The 18,543-nt window shown below is 35.8% G+C and overlaps 2 protein-coding genes across 7 annotated transcripts; both read right to left on the reverse strand.

The window, feature by feature from the left end:
* Positions 1-1,282: 1,282 nt before the first annotated feature.
* On the reverse strand, positions 1,283-8,311 carry LOC128249396 (uncharacterized). 5 transcript variants are annotated; one of them, XM_089362861.1, is made up of 2 exons: positions 8,174-8,311; positions 1,283-4,324 (listed from the first exon to the last, which is right to left on the reverse strand). In XM_089362861.1, the coding sequence occupies exon 2, from the start codon at positions 4,099-4,101 to the stop codon at positions 1,852-1,854; it is 2,250 nt and encodes a 749-aa protein (XP_089218987.1). In that variant the 5' UTR covers positions 4,102-4,324; positions 8,174-8,311; the 3' UTR covers positions 1,283-1,851. The 5 variants fall into 5 exon arrangements, with proteins under 5 accessions (XP_089218987.1, XP_052828852.1, XP_052828851.1 ...); XM_052972892.2 differs by lacking the exon at positions 8,174-8,311 and adding an exon at positions 7,009-7,739; XM_052972891.2 differs by lacking the exon at positions 8,174-8,311 and adding an exon at positions 6,896-7,522.
* Positions 8,312-11,000: 2,689 nt separating this feature from the next.
* Positions 11,001-18,265, reverse strand: LOC106877997 (uncharacterized). Of its 2 annotated transcripts, none has more exons than XM_014927071.3 (2): positions 17,580-18,265; positions 11,001-14,500 (listed from the first exon to the last, which is right to left on the reverse strand). In XM_014927071.3, the coding sequence occupies exon 2, from the start codon at positions 13,950-13,952 to the stop codon at positions 12,591-12,593; it is 1,362 nt and encodes a 453-aa protein (XP_014782557.2). In that variant the 5' UTR covers positions 13,953-14,500; positions 17,580-18,265; the 3' UTR covers positions 11,001-12,590. The 2 variants fall into 2 exon arrangements, with proteins under 2 accessions (XP_014782557.2, XP_089218988.1); XM_089362862.1 differs by having other exon boundaries at positions 11,001-15,819.
* Between the last annotated feature and the right edge of the window lie 278 nt (positions 18,266-18,543).

Raw genomic sequence — 18,543 nt, forward strand, 5'->3', positions numbered from 1 at the left:
TACTTAACCCCCTCTCCAATCCAAATTGTTTTTAGCAGATCCCCAAATGGGGCTCCTGGCAGGCAATGGGTTAAGAACCTTGAAACATCTCAAGAGAGATAACTCTAATACGACTAATCTTAGTGAAGTTATCCACCCCTGTTTTAAAGATTTTTTTCTTCTTTTCGTAAACACATTATCTACATTGTACAATCAATTAACCCCACTCCTGTTTGCAGTGTACCAACGAATGTGCCACCTCATCTGTGAGCCTAATATGAGATCAATCCACTTCTATGGGACCGTCAGCACATGACACAAGCTTCCTCACCTCTTCCATATCAACTGAAGCTTTGACTGTAAACTAAGCCACTTTCTCAGCTCATTTATTCCTTGTTTTATCAGTAAAAACACATCCAACAGATCATAATCAACTCGTTTCTTCCCAGTCTCAGATCCGTCACATTCAATACTTACACTGTCGAAGATTTTCGCATGTCGCCAGCTCTTCCTCCATATTTCCTTAATGTCTGTACCCTACTGACAATCCAACCACGGCAACACCAATTAGATCACCTAGGTAACAGAAATTATCAACCAAATTTATCATGACACTGGAGTAGTAATCCATGGAGTTTGTTTGATCGGTGACTCTACAGCTAATTACTTCTGTACTAGTGCACTGGTTACCTGTTGGTTTGCCAGAAAGCTCTCTGCTTCTATCAAGTACGCATGATGGAGTTCTTAGCAATCTTCTTCTGATATACTCAGTAAAGGTATTTTCCAGCTCCTTTGTTTCTTCACTGGGGTATCTATTCTACAGCAACACACCTATATCTGTCCCTTCTGGCACACAGCCACACCCACTCTCAGTTGAGGTGTCTTGCAAAGTACTTGACGACCCTGTTTCTGCTGGTGTCACATAAAAAGCACTCAATACACTCTGAAACGTAGTTGTCTTTAGGAAGGGCATCCAGCTGTAGAAACTATGCCAAAGCAGACTATGGAACCGGGTGCCGATCCTGTTCAACCTTCCAACCCATGCCAGCTTGGAGAACTAACATTAAATGAAGATGATGTTGATGATATATTGGCATTGGTATTAATTAGTAATCTTATGTCTGCCATTTGGAACTTTAGGCCTTTTTACTTAAAACTATTCCCAAACGTTTCTGCAGGTCACTGCTTGTTTTGTCTTTCAACATCAACATGCAACATAAACATCATTTAACGTCCACTTTAAACAATGATGATGATGATGCATATAACAAAACAGAGGATTAAAAAAAGAAAAAGAAACTCATAACTGGAATGTTGGTTTAATAAATAGAAATGTTTTGCAAAAAAAAAAAAAAATTCCAAAAAAGCCAAAGGTTGCTGGTGAAATACATAACCAATAACTGACTGCATTTGTTATGAAAGACATGTAAAAAAATAAGATTAAATACTTTGCTGTCGTCTCAACTTAACAATTCATTAACTCAAAGATGTTGTTGGTAGAATATTGTTATTGTTGAGAGGATTAACGAGGCTGGTATCAAATACATAACAGGAAGTTGTTAATGATATCCCAAACTGTTTACGAAGTGGAGCCTCGTTAGGCTGTAGGGTAATGATTTGAGTAATTATATAGGCAATGATACAAAGTAATGACAATGTAACGATATAGGGAAATGATGAGGTAATGAGTTAAGTGTCAGAGATACTCAGGCAGGAACGAGTGTATCTTTCAATTTAGAATTCACAAGAACTTTGGAATGTAATCGTAACGTGTGAGGTCTTATCACAGTGATGGTCATCTTCTTTGTGTATTCATTTGTGACTCAATAAGTTTTTTTCATAAAAAAATGTTTTATCACACATTTCACAAGATTAAAGTCTATCCTTTGAATGAATCAATTTGTGTTCAATTAACGAACTGTTTCGAGAGAAGGTTTTACTGCAGATTTCACATTCGTATAACTTCTCGCCAGTGTGAACCCTTTTATGCTGAACTAAGATACTACCTTGGGAAAATGCTTTGCCACAAATTTCACATTGATAAGGATTCTCTCCTGTGTGCACTCTCATGTGCTGAACTAAGCTGCTATTAACTGAAAATGCTTTGCCACAAATTTCACACTGGAACGGTTTCTCCCCTGTATGTATTCGTGTATGACGAGACAAAGCTACTTTTTCAGAGAACCTTTTTCCACAGTTGTCACATTGGTGCATCCTCTCTCCAGAGTGAATACGTTTGTGTCGAGATAAAGCAAAATTACGAGGAAATGTTTTGCCACAAATATCACAAGAGTATGGTTTATCATTAGAGTGAATCCATTTATGTTCTGTTAAAGTACTATTTCGTGAGAAAGTCTTGCAACAAACTTCACACTTGTGACGTTTTTCACTCGAATGAATTCGTTTGTGAAGAATTAACGAGTGGTTCTGAGTATAAATCTTACCACAGATTCCACATTTGTAAGGTTTCTCTCCAGAATGACTTCGATCATGTTCAACTAGTTTGCTTTTTTCAGAGAATATTTCACCACAAATTTTGCAATCATAGGATTTCTCAGATACATGTGACTGTGCATGAAGTGTTAATTCTATATTCAAAGAAAAGCTTTTACCACAGATGTTACATGAGTAGGTATTCTCTTGTGTATGAATGAGCATATGCTGTGATAGAAAACTATTGGCAGAAAACGATTTCCCACACACTTCACAGGGATAGAATTTCTTCTTGGCATGGATCCATTTATGTTCATTTAAGGTGCCAACTCTTTCAAATGTCTTATCACAAATCCCACATCGATATGGTTTCTCACCAGAATGGATCCGTTTATGATGTATTAAACTACGATTCAAAGAGAATATTTTCCCACAAATATCACAAATATACGGGTTTTCCCCTGAGTGTAAACGTTTATGTTGAATTAGTATACTGTTTTGAGAAAATGATTTCCCACAAATATCACAATTATAAGGACTCTCTCCAGAATGGATTCTTTTATGCTGAACCAAGCTACTATTGACAGAAAACATTTTACCGCAAATTTCACAATGGAATGGCTTTTCCCCAGTGTGTATTCGTTTGTGACGTGATAAATCCTTATTTTCAGAGAAAGCTTTCCCACAAGTTTCACACTGGTGTGGTTTCTCTCCTGTATGAATTCGTGTGTGTCGAGATAAATAACTATTTCGAGAGAAAGTTTTACCGCATATTTCACAAGTGTAAGGTCTATCTTCAGTGTGAACCCATTTGTGTTCAATTAAGGCACTATTGCGAGAGAACGATTTCCCACAAATTCCACATTGGTAGGGTTTTTCTCCAGTGTGAATACGTCTATGATGGACTAAAACACTGTTTTGTGTAAAAGTCTTACCACAAATTTCACAGTGGTATGGGTTCTCACCAGTATGAATTCGTTTGTGTTGAACTAAGCTGCTACTCACAGAAAATGCTTTACCACAAACTTCACATTGATATGGTTTTTCCCCTGTGTGTATGCGTCCATGGCGAGATAAATCACTTTTAATAGAGAAACTTTTACCACAGATCTCACAGTGGTGTGGTTTTTCCCCAGTGTGTGTACGAGCATGTCTAGACAAGTAATTACGTTGTGAAAATATTTTACCACAACTTTCACAGCGGTAGGTTTTGTTGCCAGTATGGATAAGTCGATGATGAGATAAGCCACTGCTATGAGAGAAGGTTTTACCACAAAATTCACAACTGTATGGTTTATTCTTGGTATGAGTCCATTTATGCTCAATTAAGATATTCTTCCTGGAAAATGTTTTGCCACAAATTTCACAGTGAAATGGTTTCTCTTCTGATTTTACATTCGATAAAGTCCTGCTTTGAGAAGTTGGCAGACAAGTTATAATGCAAAATGATTTCTCTGTGGCATCAACTTCCTTATCTTCTGTCAAATGGTTGTTTATTGTTGTTTCACAAGATTTCAAGCCACAGATGATCTCTGTTTCATTAGGAAAGTTATCACAAGGAAGACATTTTGCCTCAATACTTTCTTCATCAGTATTCCTACATTTGTGCATTGACAGCTCATCATTTTCAGAAAAACCTTGTTTGCATATCTCACACTGAAGCAGTTTATATTCCATGTCTTCAAACATTGAAATTAAACCCAGTTAACTTGGTGTGACGAACAAACTGCAACCTTGGAAACTGAATGTCTCACAATCAAACCGACTGCAAAGTTGACAATTTTAGAAAGAGGAACTTCCTGATTGGAATCACCTTCACAAAAATACAAAACCATTTTTTAGGTTAATGGCTTCACTTCCTAAGGTTTCCAAATAAGAAGACTTATTTTTCTACTTGGGAAGGTGAAACTTCCTGAAAAAAGAAGACAGAAAAAGAAAATGAAATGAGTGAGAATTTAATAAAATTTAAAAACTAAATAAGAAAACTCAATGGTTAAAGATAAACTTGATGTTTAACAAAATACGAAAATTGCTTGACTGGGTTTCATGAAAAGATCATAGAAGCCCTATATTAGAAGAAAATGGAGGAAATAGTAGTTAAGACATGTTTAGTTAGTAAATTATCTAGAAATGAGTAGCTAAAGATTTTTGTCTGAATCTGCAATACTTAACAAACAAACCAAATATGCCGGTCATTGCTATGTTCCATCTATCACTTCATTCATATGATGATGTTAATAAATATTTTCTGTTTGGTTAATGATTTTAACAGAATCACATCAACTTAATGATGATATTTTTCAACAAACCTATGTTAGATTTTGTTAGATTTATTATCAGTTTGGAGTAGCTTTGACAGACAAGACACACAATAAAGTTGAAACACCACACTGTCTCAAAGATTCCTTACATCAGTGTTATGAAAATACACCATCTAAAGGGAGGAGATGTTTTCTGATGAGGAAAAACAACAGTGGTCAGTTATTCATGGCTGAATCTCTTCGAATCTATTGGGAATGAATCAATGTTATTGAAATATTTGAAAATTAAGTCTTTAAAACCAAAATTTTTAGAGATTAATTTCTCATAAATAAGCTGGCAGAAAAGTTACTGCTTAGGGGAAAATGCGTCACAGTATTTCTTCTGACCTTACGTTGAGTTCAAATGCCATCAGAGTCGACTTTGCCTTTCATCCTTTCAAAGTCAATGAAATAAGAACCAGTTGAGCACTGGGGGTCAATATAATCGCCTTACATTAAGGGTATACATATCTGTAGAGTATTCAGCCACTTGCACATTAATTTCACGAGTAGGCGGTTCCGTTGATTGGATCAGCTGGAACCCTCGTCATTGCAACCAATGGGTGTCAGTGTAACAGAAATTATAACCAAGAATCTGGCAAAAATAAATTAAAAGATCAATTCTTTAAAGAATTATTTCAATAATTGTTCATGTCAGGAATTAGTTCTTCATTTTTGAGAGAGAGAGAGAGAGTGAGTGAGAGTGTGTGTGTGTTGGAGATGGTCAAGATGAGGAAATCGAGTGAGAAAATTATACGGAATAAAAACCAAAAAGTTAAAACTTAACCGTTTGTAGTTTAGAGTGAAGAAAGCTCGTAGTTCTGAAGGAAGGGGAAAGTCGATTGCATCGACCTCAGTACTTGACTAGTATTTTATTTTATTGACCCTCGAGAGGGTTAAAAGTAAAGTTCACCTTGGCCAGATTTGAACTCATAATGCACAAAACCGGAATAAATGTAAGAAAACTTTTCCGATTCGTCCATAATCTTCCCAAGTGATCGGGAAGAGAGGAGGATTGTTTGGATGATGTTCCGTTGTGATCAGCAGCCACTGGATGTTGACAGTTTGTGATCGAACTAAACACAGCAACATCATCATTTTCTTATTTGTGTTACAAGTTACCCACTGACATGGACGTCAACAGGTACCTGCCCCACCATTGGGGGTAGGCCACAAAAAGAAAGTCGAACCAGTTAGGGTAACAACACACACACACATATCTATATATATAAGAATACCTTTATATGTTAGAGCAAAAATAACAGGGACCATACATCAATTATTTATATATATAGGAATATCATGTCTATCGAGCGTCTGCGTTTATGCATGTAAGACTGATACATAGAAGCAGCATCGTACGCAAATAATACCGTTAATACAGACAACAGAGCGATAAAAGGGTCAACATAGCAACAACATTCGACTCAGGAACACAACCCCACATTGTAAATAAACTCATCAACCGAAACGCACCTTCTGCTTTCTTCGAAGTCGTTTCTCTCTCTTCTTAAGCGACACATGTGCCAATGTATGCAGTAACACATCACTTGAGTAGCGTTAACCAGCTTTCAGTTATATTATTTTCTAATCTATTATTGAACAAGTCTCCCACATTTCAGACTCTTAATTAAAGCACGTGTTATGGCGGACGATTATTGTCAGCACTAACTAATCTATCATAAAGAGACGGTGTTGAAGGATAAATGACACACACCGACACACACGGATAATTAATCATCTATCTATTTATCTATCGATAAACATGTCTATGGTTATTAATACAGTCTTTCTCAGCTGACACCGAACTAAGATTTTTCTAGATTTTAGATTGTAGATTAAAATAATATTGCTAAGCCATAAGTCAACGGTGACACCAATGCTCAAAAACATTCCAAACAGAACCTGTTTGTCTTTTTTAGGAGTCTGTCAGAGTGCATTATTCCCAAGACAGTGGCGTGGGCTTTGAAACGGGGCTGCTATTTCTAGCAGATTATGTCGAGTGACCGCACAGACACGCCAACACGTCTCTTTGTCTCGTAGAGATTAGGGTTGCTGCTGTAGTTTAATATCGGGTCAGCCTTGATCCAACTAACAAATAATCAAATATGTTCCAGCGGAGACCATCCTGTGTTTTTTTCTTTCTTTCTCAAATATAGAATCAACACTATCCATTGTCTTACCTCTTTTCTTTTTTAATAATAATGGTCAGCTGTGATTTGAGGTCGCAGCAGTCGAAGGTCTGATATATTTAAAGAAGGAGGCACCTGCCAAATTAACCTTTCTGCTTACATACCTGCTTAACTATCCACTTTTCATCGCCGGTCACTGGATAGTTTAAAAAATCGAGATTTGTTTTCTCTCGTGAATAAAGAGAAGTGCAGATATTGACACGTTTTTGTTTTTATTGTTGATGTGGAACCCATTTGCCAAGCTTAGACACGATTCCAAGTTCTTGCAAATGGCGATGAATTAACCTCTTCTGCTAACTCTTCAACAGTTGCACATGGATTTCTTCCCGTAGCAGCTTTCAGTACATCATTATCAAAAGTGACCGGGCGACCAGAGCGGCGGACGTCTTCCAAGTCCCCTTGTCGAAATTTATGGAACCATCGTTGACACTTGCGAATATTCAAAACACCTTCACCATACAATTCTTGCACATTTTTTACAGAATTTGTAGCATTGTTGCCTTTTTTATACTCGTAAAACATGACTTATCTAATTTGCTCTTCTGTGAGTTCCATTTTCACGAGGGGCTGTTAAAAGCAACAAATTATTTCGTTCTGCAAGCCAGAATCTATGTAACTAAAGCTTTCCTTGCTCTGTGGTATTTAGGCACCCGTGAAAAAAATCTTGTTTAAACGTGTTAGAGCAGGTTTTAATAAGTACGGTCTGAAAAACAAAATTACGGGATGATCTGATATGAAATATTTATGAGTTGTGTGTCTTAAGGCCAGTTGTCTCGGGGGCCCAATTCTGATCTATGTATGTTGTAGCTTGCTGTCAATAAATACATAACATAGGGGCCAGTACATTGATTTGTCTGGAAGGAGGGGCGGGCTATAATGTTATTGATTCTTTATTATCCACGAAGGGACTAAACAAAAAGAGAACATTACAAATGGGGTAAAAAAAAATCGGATGAAAATGAATAATTATAAAAATGAGAAAGATGAAATGATGGTTATTTGGGCTCCACGACCCACGTAACAACATTGAACAATTTTTAAACGAACATAAATTTTCAATTTCTTTTTTAAACTTTGCTTGGTATTGCTACAGTTTTTTTTCTGTCTTTTCTTTGAGTGTTTTCAATTGTCTCTGAGGTTTTGTGATCTTGTTTGAATGTTCATTTGTTTTTAAACTTTTTTTGTTTGTGTGTGAGTGGGTGGGGGGAGACAACGAGTGTTTTTCTTTTTTCTCTTCCTCCCAGCAACATTCCAATCACCGTCACTTACCTCAGTAGATGCTAAAGTCAACGGTCCTCCCTCGTCACGCTATATCTTCCCGTGTCGAGACCATCTCCATCACCTCTTCCTGCTTCTTCTCCTTGTCCCATGGGACCTCCTCTTCCACTCTCTCCTGTTGCACACTAACCTTCCCCTGCCTTTCTCCCTGTGCTTCAGGTGTAGGGCCTGGGAGTACGTTTTTCTTATGTGCCCCTTCTGTCAGCACCCGAAGTACTTTGGAATTCTGCCCTGTACGGCTACCTTCAGCTTCGTATCACCCAGAAGAATGATGAATTCTGGTATATTGTCCATGTCTGCTGGTGTGGCTTGAATCGTTGCTCCTACGGCCCTCCGCACCATTTCAGGACACTTCTCTCCCGCGTCTCCATAAATGTCACCTCCTCTTTTATATTAGCAAAGGCAGCTACCAAGAGCCATATCGTTTTGATTTCCGGTACGAAACCTTCTATAAATAGATTTGTTGTTCTTTTATTGGTCTGCAGGGTGATTGCAGAGTCGACCCTGGTATCACTCTCCGCTATGAACTGAGTCTCCACTGTACCATATTTCTTACAAAAGCAATTTTATACATAATAGGCTTCAATGCAGGACAGATTTCTGTGTCCTTTTTCAATGGAAAGACAATAAAATCTAACCATTGTCAAAAGTCATTGTAAATCATTAAATATGAACATTTCAGAACAAAATCAATACATACCTTAGATGTTTTTGTAAGTACTTTTTCCCCCAAAATTTATTATCCAGAGATGTGTCTGAGGCAGTTTTTGGTAACAATTCATTGATTGAATTGGTGAGATTCTTTCGCTCACATCCACAAATTCTTGATGTTTTCAGAGTAAATTTGCAATGAAAACCACAATAGGAGAAGAGAGAGAGAGGATTGGACAAAGGAAGAGGACAGTGGAAAATTAGGGGCTGGCTGAAAATGAGAAAGATGGAGAAAGAAAAGGGTTTTGTCTCTTTCTGTGAATGTCTGGCCTCTCTGGGTTGTGGACATCGATTGATTGATTGATTGACTGGATAAAAAGAATTACTTTGATGAGTTTTATAAAATACCATTTTTACTTCCAGGAATCATATCCATTGCTATGACAACAAACCATCATGTGAATAACCTACTCAATTGGTTGCTCAGTCTACCAGAAATACCCCCTGTTGTTATATATAAAGATAGGATACATTAAAGCAGCCCTTTATGTTCTTAATACGGTGAAGGCGGCAATATCTTTGATCTTTCAACACCGACTTGAACTCAGTGTCATGTTTATATTAGATCTACACCTTTGCCCCTTGTAACCTATCGAGGGCAATTGTATTGTTATGTTCATAAAAGTTTATGCTCCACATTGGAGAAATTGGGATACAATCAAGATGTTGGTTCAATTTCATATTTTTGAGAGTTTATCCAGAAAATCAGTTAATTAGCTTCCATCTGGTAGTAGAGTTAGTGTTAATATACTTGTTAATGTAGTGTAATAAGAAATTTTCATCAATTCAAATTGCAGCCGAAATGAGGAGAAAAAACATTAATTAATGATTAATTGTTATCAAGAAAGTAAGGGGAGACAATTTTAGAATTTTTAAATTGATTAAAATGAATTAGATATTAAATATATGATGTAACGAGGAGTGAATCTGAAGCATGGTGTAAGGATAACTCCAGACATGCTTCTGCTTTGATAGACCTCATCAGCATCACTGTCTGACTGTTACAGAAAATATCTTACAAAGGTTTGAGATGTCCAGAATTTTAGAGAATAAACAAGTGCTAGTCCTGAAAAGAAGAAAAGTACAGGGGTTAATTCAGTCACCTAACAATTCTTCAAGGCAATGCCCCAGTATGGCCGCAATCTAATAACTGAAACACACATATCTTATATGAAGGTGTGTAGCCTGGTGGTTAGGCTGTTTGGCTCTTGGCTATAAAGAAACGGGTTCAATATCTAGATTCGGTGGTTTGTTGTGTCCTGGAGTAAGACGCTTCATTTCATGTTGTTTTACTCTGTTCAGCTGTTCATAAACACCAGTCCAGTGCAGGGGCAACCTTCTCTCCCTACCTCCAGCCCAGTGCAGGGGCAACCTTCTCTCCCTACCTCCAGCCAAGTGCTGGGGCAACCTTCTCCCCCTACCTCCAGCTTTCACATCCTCAATGATCTGTTGGGTGGGAAGATCAAGCTGACGTCTGTGTTTGTAGATACTTCAAATAGCGAAAGCATGAAGCAAGTGACCAATTTGTCATCAGGGGTTAACTCCATGTCTGAAAGCTCAATCAGTAACTATTATTTTTCTCAAAAAATTATTGGAAGGCACAACTCAGAGGTTGAGAAGTTTGTTTCTTAACCACACAGTTTTGAGTTCAGTCCCTCAGCATGTCACTTTGGGCAAATATCTTCTACTATAGGTCCAGGATGATAAAGCTTTGTGAGTGGATTTGATAGAAGGAACACACACAGTGTGTGTGTGTGTGTGTGACCTTTCCCTGACATCGTGTGATAGTTGTAAATGAGTGTCACTGTCATACAAGCAGTGTTGTTCATTTCCAATATACTGTGAGAACATGTCTGATCATGGGGAAATAATACCTTGCCTGGAAACAGGTGAGGGTTGGCAATGTGAAGGGTGTTTGACTGTAGAAAAATCTGCCTCTGTAAGTTCTATCCAATCCTTGCAAGAATGGGAAACTAATGTTAAATGCTGATGATGATGAAAAATGTCAAATTAAGAACAAGAAACTAAAATCACCAACATTTAATAAAACTTTCGTAATCCTAATAAATTCAAGTTAGAGTTAAAAGAAGAAAAAAAGAACTAAAAATATGAAACAGAACACTTTAATAAAATTGATGTTCATGGTTGTTTGATTGTATTTCAATAACAAAGATGGGATCACATCAAGCTGTACACACAATTCTTAATCTACAAAAACATCTTTTAGTTAAGTTCCTCTTATCATTTAATTCCTGCCATTTTTATAGTTTCATTTACAGTTGCTTTTTCACATATGTATTTATTAATATATGTATATACATACATATAGATAGATATTTAGTTTACTGTTCCATTGAGGTAGGATCAACAAAAAATATGTATTCCATCCAGTGAGAGATAAATATCATTTAATGTCCACATTAACTAACCATGTGCTCTGAGCCTGGAGACTGCTTGGAGACACAAGGCATGTTATCAATCTGCTTAATCTCTGTGTCTTTATGGCAAGAAGCTATCACTAGCTCTTAATTTAAATACTGATTGCATTAAATAATATATTGGTATTTCATATAATCTGTATTAGCAAAGGAGTAGGGGAGGTTCTGAAATTTGGATAAACATGTAAATGCATTATAGAAGAGTATTTTTAACCATCAAGTATTCTGAAGCATTTTGAAACCTGCCTCAGACTCACCTCTGGTCCTATGATACAAACTTCTCTTTTAAGATGATCTCAGTTAAAACCTTCCAAAAGTAAATCTTAACTTATGTTCCAAACCAGCTCAATAATGACAAATTTATTTTACTAAATTCATTTTTTCAAATTTAATGGACACAAATACTGTATTCCAACAGAAATATGGTATTGCAAGGGTTAACTAGCAAACCGTAGAGGCTTTCTGCTTAGATATAAGACCAGTTTCTCAAACAGATTGACTAATTTCACTGAATCAACTTCAGTATATCACCACTTCTTATTTTATTAACTCTAAACTTAGTGAAATATAATGAAATTAAGCAGGGTTTGAACTCAGAACCTAGGAGGATGAAACCAAATACTGTTTCATCATCTTCACTGCCATTTAAACTCAAAATATTAAACACATGTTGCTGTTTATAAACTCAACCTTGGTACTCAGGTTCGATAAATTATTGAATATTGATCAATCACACCTCATTTACAGGTGTTCTTCAACATGGTGACTGATAAGGCTGACCATTTGTATGGCAAATATAGTCAGTCTGATGGACTTTCTCAGTTTCTGGCCACCCAAGGATGTGAGTTAAAGACTTCCTGGTTACAACTGTCTCCATACAGGTTTCCAAATATTTTCAGTCTGTGGCAGCAACACTTTCCTGGAATTTACAGGAATACTTTGGAAGCTGAATCAATATTTAGAATAGATGTTAACCAGTGATGATGTAGTATTTATTTTCCAATTAGGTTTATTAAACCCCATGGATTGTGCTTGAAGCGCAGCCTGCTGTAATATCTGAACACAAGGAAATAATAATCAGAACTCTAAGATACCAGGCAGTCCAGTGTTGAACCTCAGGAAAAGAAATCAATCCCTCTTATTTATCAATGAAATAAATTTTGAACTATTTTTCAGAAAATGTAATTAAATGATACTGAATGAAAACAAAAATCTCTTTCATTAAAATAAATCCTCTCAAACAGAGAATGAGCTGAAGTTTAGGTAAGGTTATGTTTCTTGTGTCTTCTTTTGTGACGAGACAGGTAGACAGCTAAGCAGAAGCTTTTGCCACATATATCACAGCGATGCGGTTTTATTTCAGCATGTAAATGGCTGTGGGTGGATAATGAACTGCGTTGGGTGAATTTCTTACCACAGATGGTACAAACATGCATTTTCTCACCTGTATGAAGAAGTCTATGATTACGTAAGGTAGAACCCTGAGCAAATGTCTTACCACAAAATTCACAAGGATAGGGTCTTTCTCCTGTGTGGGACCGTTTGTGAATGGTTAAGTAACCATTTTGAGTGAATTTTTTGCCACAAATTTCACAGTGGAATGGTTTTTCCTTAGCATGTATTTGTTTGTGATTGAATAGGATACTGCGTTGAGTGAATGCTTTTCCGCACGTTTCACAATGATAGAGTTTCTCACCTGTATGAATTCGTCTGTGGTTAGTGAGAGTGGCACTTTGAGCAAATGACTTGCCGCAAATTTCACAGGGAAATGGTTTCTCACCTGTGTGAATTCGTCTGTGAGTATTTAACTGACTTTTGAGGGAGAACTTTTTATCACAGATTTCACATGGATACGGTTTTTCCCCAGTGTGAATTCGTTTGTGAACAGGTAAATAACATCTTTGGGTAAATTTTTTGCCACAAACGTCACAGCTGTAAGGTTTTTCTCCAGTATGGGTCCTTTTGTGGTAATATAAGTTGATCTTTTTACCAAATGCCTTACCACATATTTCGCAAGAGTATGGTTTTTCACCTGTATGTATGCGATTATGACTAGATAGTTGACTATTATGAGGGAATTCTTTACCACAAATTTCACACTGAAATAATTTTTTCCCTGCATGAGTCTGTTTATGAGTAGAAAAGCTATTATAATGACAGAAACTTTCACCACAAATATCACAATTGTAAGGTTTTTCTCCAGTGTGAAGTAGTTTGTGTCGTGCTAAATTTCCACGTTCAGAAAATTTTCGATTGCAAAAATCACAGTGATACGGCTTATCTCCAGTATGGGTCCGTTTGTGGCTCGCTAAAATGCCATTTTGGGAGAACATTTTCCCACAGACTTCACATCGATAAGGCTTTTCCCCAGTGTGGGTTCGTTTATGGCTTACCAAATTCCAATTGTCAATGAATTTCCTTCCACAAACATCACAGGGAAATGGTCTCTCACCTGTGTGTGTTCTTTTATGAGTAGATAACGTACTATTGTGAGCAAACGATTTATCACAGAAGTCACATTGGTAAGGTTTCTCTCCAGTGTGTGTCCGTATATGACGAGACAACTGAAATCTTTTGGGAAATCTTTTTCCACAAACTTCACAATGGTGTGTTTTCTCCATTGACAATTGTTTTTTAACATCAGAAAATAGAAAAATAAATTTAGATTTTGCTTTCTGGTTTAAGATGACAATCCTATTTAATATCAAATTTTTAAGTGAAACTGCTTTTCCAAAATTTTTCAAGTTTTAAAACATTTTCTGTAAAAGGACACTTTGTGCAGATTCTAAGAATGGTAAATGACATTTTCATAACTGTCTTGGTAAAAGAGACTACAATAATATTTTCAGTAGAAAAGTCTCAATCAACACAACAGTTGTTCCAGTAGAATATAGTCATTATAGAAATAGATTGTTGAGAAATAATTTGCAAGCATAATCTTCATGTGTGAGACAAAAACAAGATCAGGACTAATTTGAAGGAGAAAAATATAAGCTTATATTTTATCACAAAGTCACAATTCAGATTAAAATTCTCCTCAGTTTCATCATCGTTGAACATCTGCCTTCCAAGCTGGCATGGGGGTTTGCTTCAAGTAAAATATAATTCCAGTATAAATTATTTTCAGTTCTTCAAGGAATACATCAGCAAGAAAACCCAGCAAGAAAACCTTAAAATAGAAAAATGTAGAAAGTGTTTCAAATTTTGACGGCTGATATTTCAAGGAATATGTAAAACTTATGAAGTAATTTGAACATACCCAACACCTTGCCCCAACCTCACTAAGGATTTCTTCATAAACAAAATTTGGGCACAAATGTTAGATAAACAATATGACACATATTGGTAATACTTGATGGAAGTTATCTATATGCATGCGTTCCATGTCCACACCATGTTCTGTTATGTGGCAATCCTTCAGTATACAAAATGTCAGTATGAGGGGACAACATCATTCACCCTCTTCTTCAGCCTAGTTTCTTTGTCATGAGGGAAGGTTGTGTGGGTAAATGATGTAATCTACCAATACTGAAGGATTGCCTGTACATGTTTATGAGATAAACATGTAACAATGACTGTCTGCTTCATATCTGTCACACTAACCTCTTCACAGTGACAAAGTAACCCTTCTGTAGTTGATGCTACATGTTCACAGCCATAAGTTTACATTCTTCCTTTGTGTTTATTGCTGAAGTTCAAGTTTGAACATCAACCAGAGAAACACGTAACCTTGTAACTAAAGGTGGTGGCAAAATTCTGCTTTAAGTACCCCATAAAACTCCTCATAACTCTTTTCATTTTTTGTAATTTTCAAGTAAGTTTTGCAAATTTGTGTTCTACGATTATGAAAATAATTTTTTTAATAATTTTCAAATTGCATCCCCTATAAATCCTAACATTTCTACTCTTTTTCGAATTTTTTAAAAATCCGAGTTTAAAATAGGGGCAGTCGGAATATTTTGCTTAAATCTCAGCAGTGGATCACCTTTGGGTGCATCACCATTCTATTAAACTTGTTTACGAGGAGAAAAATATTGAAAAACATCCATATATGTCAGTGACAAAGAAACGAGAACGGTCGTGGGATGTGCTAAAAACAGCAGCTAAATCACCCTTATATCACACACACACTTTTTTTTTATAATGGCATGAATTGTGTGTGGAATACAAATTCGCAAAAATTTTCTGAAAATTCCAAACAATAAAAACAGTTATTTGGGGCTATAAGGGGTGATGAAACTAGAATTCCGCCAAGGTGGTAACTAAACAAAGTTACTCTACAGAGCCATGGAATATTATAGAGGAGGCCTAATCGAGTAAGGAACAGAAAAAGCTAACATTCCTTCTACAAGACATCCAGCTGTGAATGGAGTTTGGGAGGCCTGTACACTTGTGGTAGAGCTTCGCGTGGAATAAATAAATAACTTCGCCACCAAAACAAAAAGTCAGGATAATTCTTAACAGGCTACATTTCATCGTCTGGAACACCTGAGTTAAACAAAAGCAATCAAGGTAAATTGTGTTATTGTATATAGAGAAATATATATTATTAGAAATAGCAGTCAACTCTTCCTCAAATCACACCCTGTCGACTTAAAAAGAAACGAAGGAGTATTCAATAACGTAATCTAGATAGACTATCCGAAATAATTGTAAGATGGTCATAGCTGGAAGGTTTCTGTTCCTATGTTGGGTGAGAGATGACTTGGGACTAAACACCGTTATCCTGATCACCGATTCCAATAAGGAGGGAGCCCCTATGTCGTCGCTCAACCTGTTAGAAAAAGTAAGCAAATCTTCCTCAAACCACATCATATTGTTATAAATAAGAGGACAAAGTCAACCTTGTAGTTCCCTTACATACCCCTAAAAAAAGGACGGGGTGCTAATGATGTATGCTTTTAATCATAAAGTCTACTCGATTAGGACTGACCGAGGGTTAAACAAGTACGAGTCTACGAAACAATATATTTAGGGAATCCTACACGAACTGACCGAGGTACAAACAACAAATATCTTACACTACACATCATTAATCAATGTATTGTTCATTGCTAATGATGTTATTAACGAATGACAGTTTATTAAAATATTTAACCCATTTATTAGTTGATTAAATTCATTTATTTTTGAAGCGAAGGAGGCGGGGGTCAAACATTTAATTATGATGGGGAAAAGCGATTTAAATGTTGCAAGGTCACTATGTCAAGTTATGGGAAGAGGAACAGAGGAAAAAAGATATGAAACAGCTTTATCTGTTTAGATCCAGCTTCTTCGAAACGAAGTCCATGACAGAAAAACAAAACTAATAAATGTAAATGGTCTTTGCTCATTTCTGATAAAAACATCCCATTAATTCGACCCAACAACACGGCGCGCGCACACACACACACACACACAACGTTCATTATATAAACAATATATGTAATATATATATATATATACATATATGCAACACACACACACACACACACACATATATATATATATATATATGCAATACATACATACATATATATATATATATATATATTATATATAATATATATATATATATATAATATATATATATATATATAATATATATATATTATATATATATATATATATATTATATATAATATATATATATATATATATAATATATATATATATATATAATATATATATATTATATATATATATATGTAGTTGAATACACCCACATCTATGAAGATGTATTCAACAGGCCGACATTATAACGACTCTTCTATTTGCTATTAGCTTGTCTCATCATCAACATCATCCCGTAATAACAAACCAAACATTTGTCAATAAATGTCCCACGAAGAAGTCTTGGAACATCAACGTAAAGGTTTATTTATTGCAATCTTAACCAAACAAAGTAACCGTAGACTTTCTATGAGGTCACCGTTCCTGCTAGAAATAGCAGCCAAACTTCCCTTAAGTCATTCTGTGCCGTCATAAAATATTTAAGACTGCACTGAATAATGTCGTATTAAAAATATGATACAAAGAAAACAAAAATAGAAGGAAAAGAGAAAAACTAAATGGGAGTGTCATTAGCGAAATAGTTTTGACGAAAGGTTTTGTGAATCAGGGCCAGCCTGGGACCAAACAACAAAACCAAAAACAACAGATTATCTTTGTGTTAAATTGAAAATTTCGAAATAATAGATCAAATAACATAGTTTTTTTTTTTTTTTAGAAAAAGAAAACGAAACAAAATATTATTAATACTTTCTTACCATTAAGAAGAACAGGTTTTTCTATAGACGACATAAAAAGTTGGGTCGGTGCCCCCGAGAGAAGTTAATTTCCCCGAAAACAGGGAAGTTCCAACACACGTGATATATTCAATAATGCCTAGCACCGATTAATCGTCGTCAATATGAGTAGCACTAACACCATAGGATTCCATATAAAAAAACAATCGTCGAGAATGGTGGACCTAAATCTAGACTTTTAAACCCCAACATGTTTTTTTATTATTATTTCTTAGCAATGAATTATAATTCCAACGTCACTTCTAAGTGCTCTATGGCGTCACAACTACTTCTGGCCTCGGTGAACATCGTCACACTTTCGCAGCCGCTACACATTGTTTTGCTTCTTTCTTTTTTCTTTTGCTTCTTCGGTTTCCTAGAATTTCAAAACTTATACAACACTGTTTTTCTGCACAATCCGTACACACCGTACAACTCATCTAATAATATTCCGTACGATATACACCAATCCTATCTTTCCAAATTCTTCATTTCTTTCTTCGTCTTCTCCAAATTATGTACGTCACAACTTACAACTTAACTAAGATTGCTTACACACACACACAGCACATATTTATGGCTTATGTATCACACACACACACATACAAAAATACCGGATTAACCGAGATAAGGTATGACTTCCATAGGAAGTTGTCGACAAAAGAACCTCTACATGGTCGAGCAATCTGCAAAAAATAGCAGCCAAATCCTATTGAATCATATTCAAAACTAATGTGTGTGTGTGTTATATGTATGTAATATAATTTTTCTGAATCTTCAGATTTTTCAATATGCTAGACTATTGGTTTTAAATTGATATTAATCAAATTAATATTCAATTTTTCACCCTTATTATTTATATATATATATATATATATATATATATCAAGCTGGAAAATGAAAGGGGTTCAATAGAACAAACATATTGCATCGTCCATCGCATGGG

Source organism: Octopus bimaculoides, chromosome 14 (assembly GCF_046866305.1).
Source record: "Octopus bimaculoides isolate indiv1 chromosome 14, ASM4686630v1, whole genome shotgun sequence".
NCBI lineage: Eukaryota > Metazoa > Mollusca > Cephalopoda > Octopoda > Octopodidae > Octopus > Octopus bimaculoides.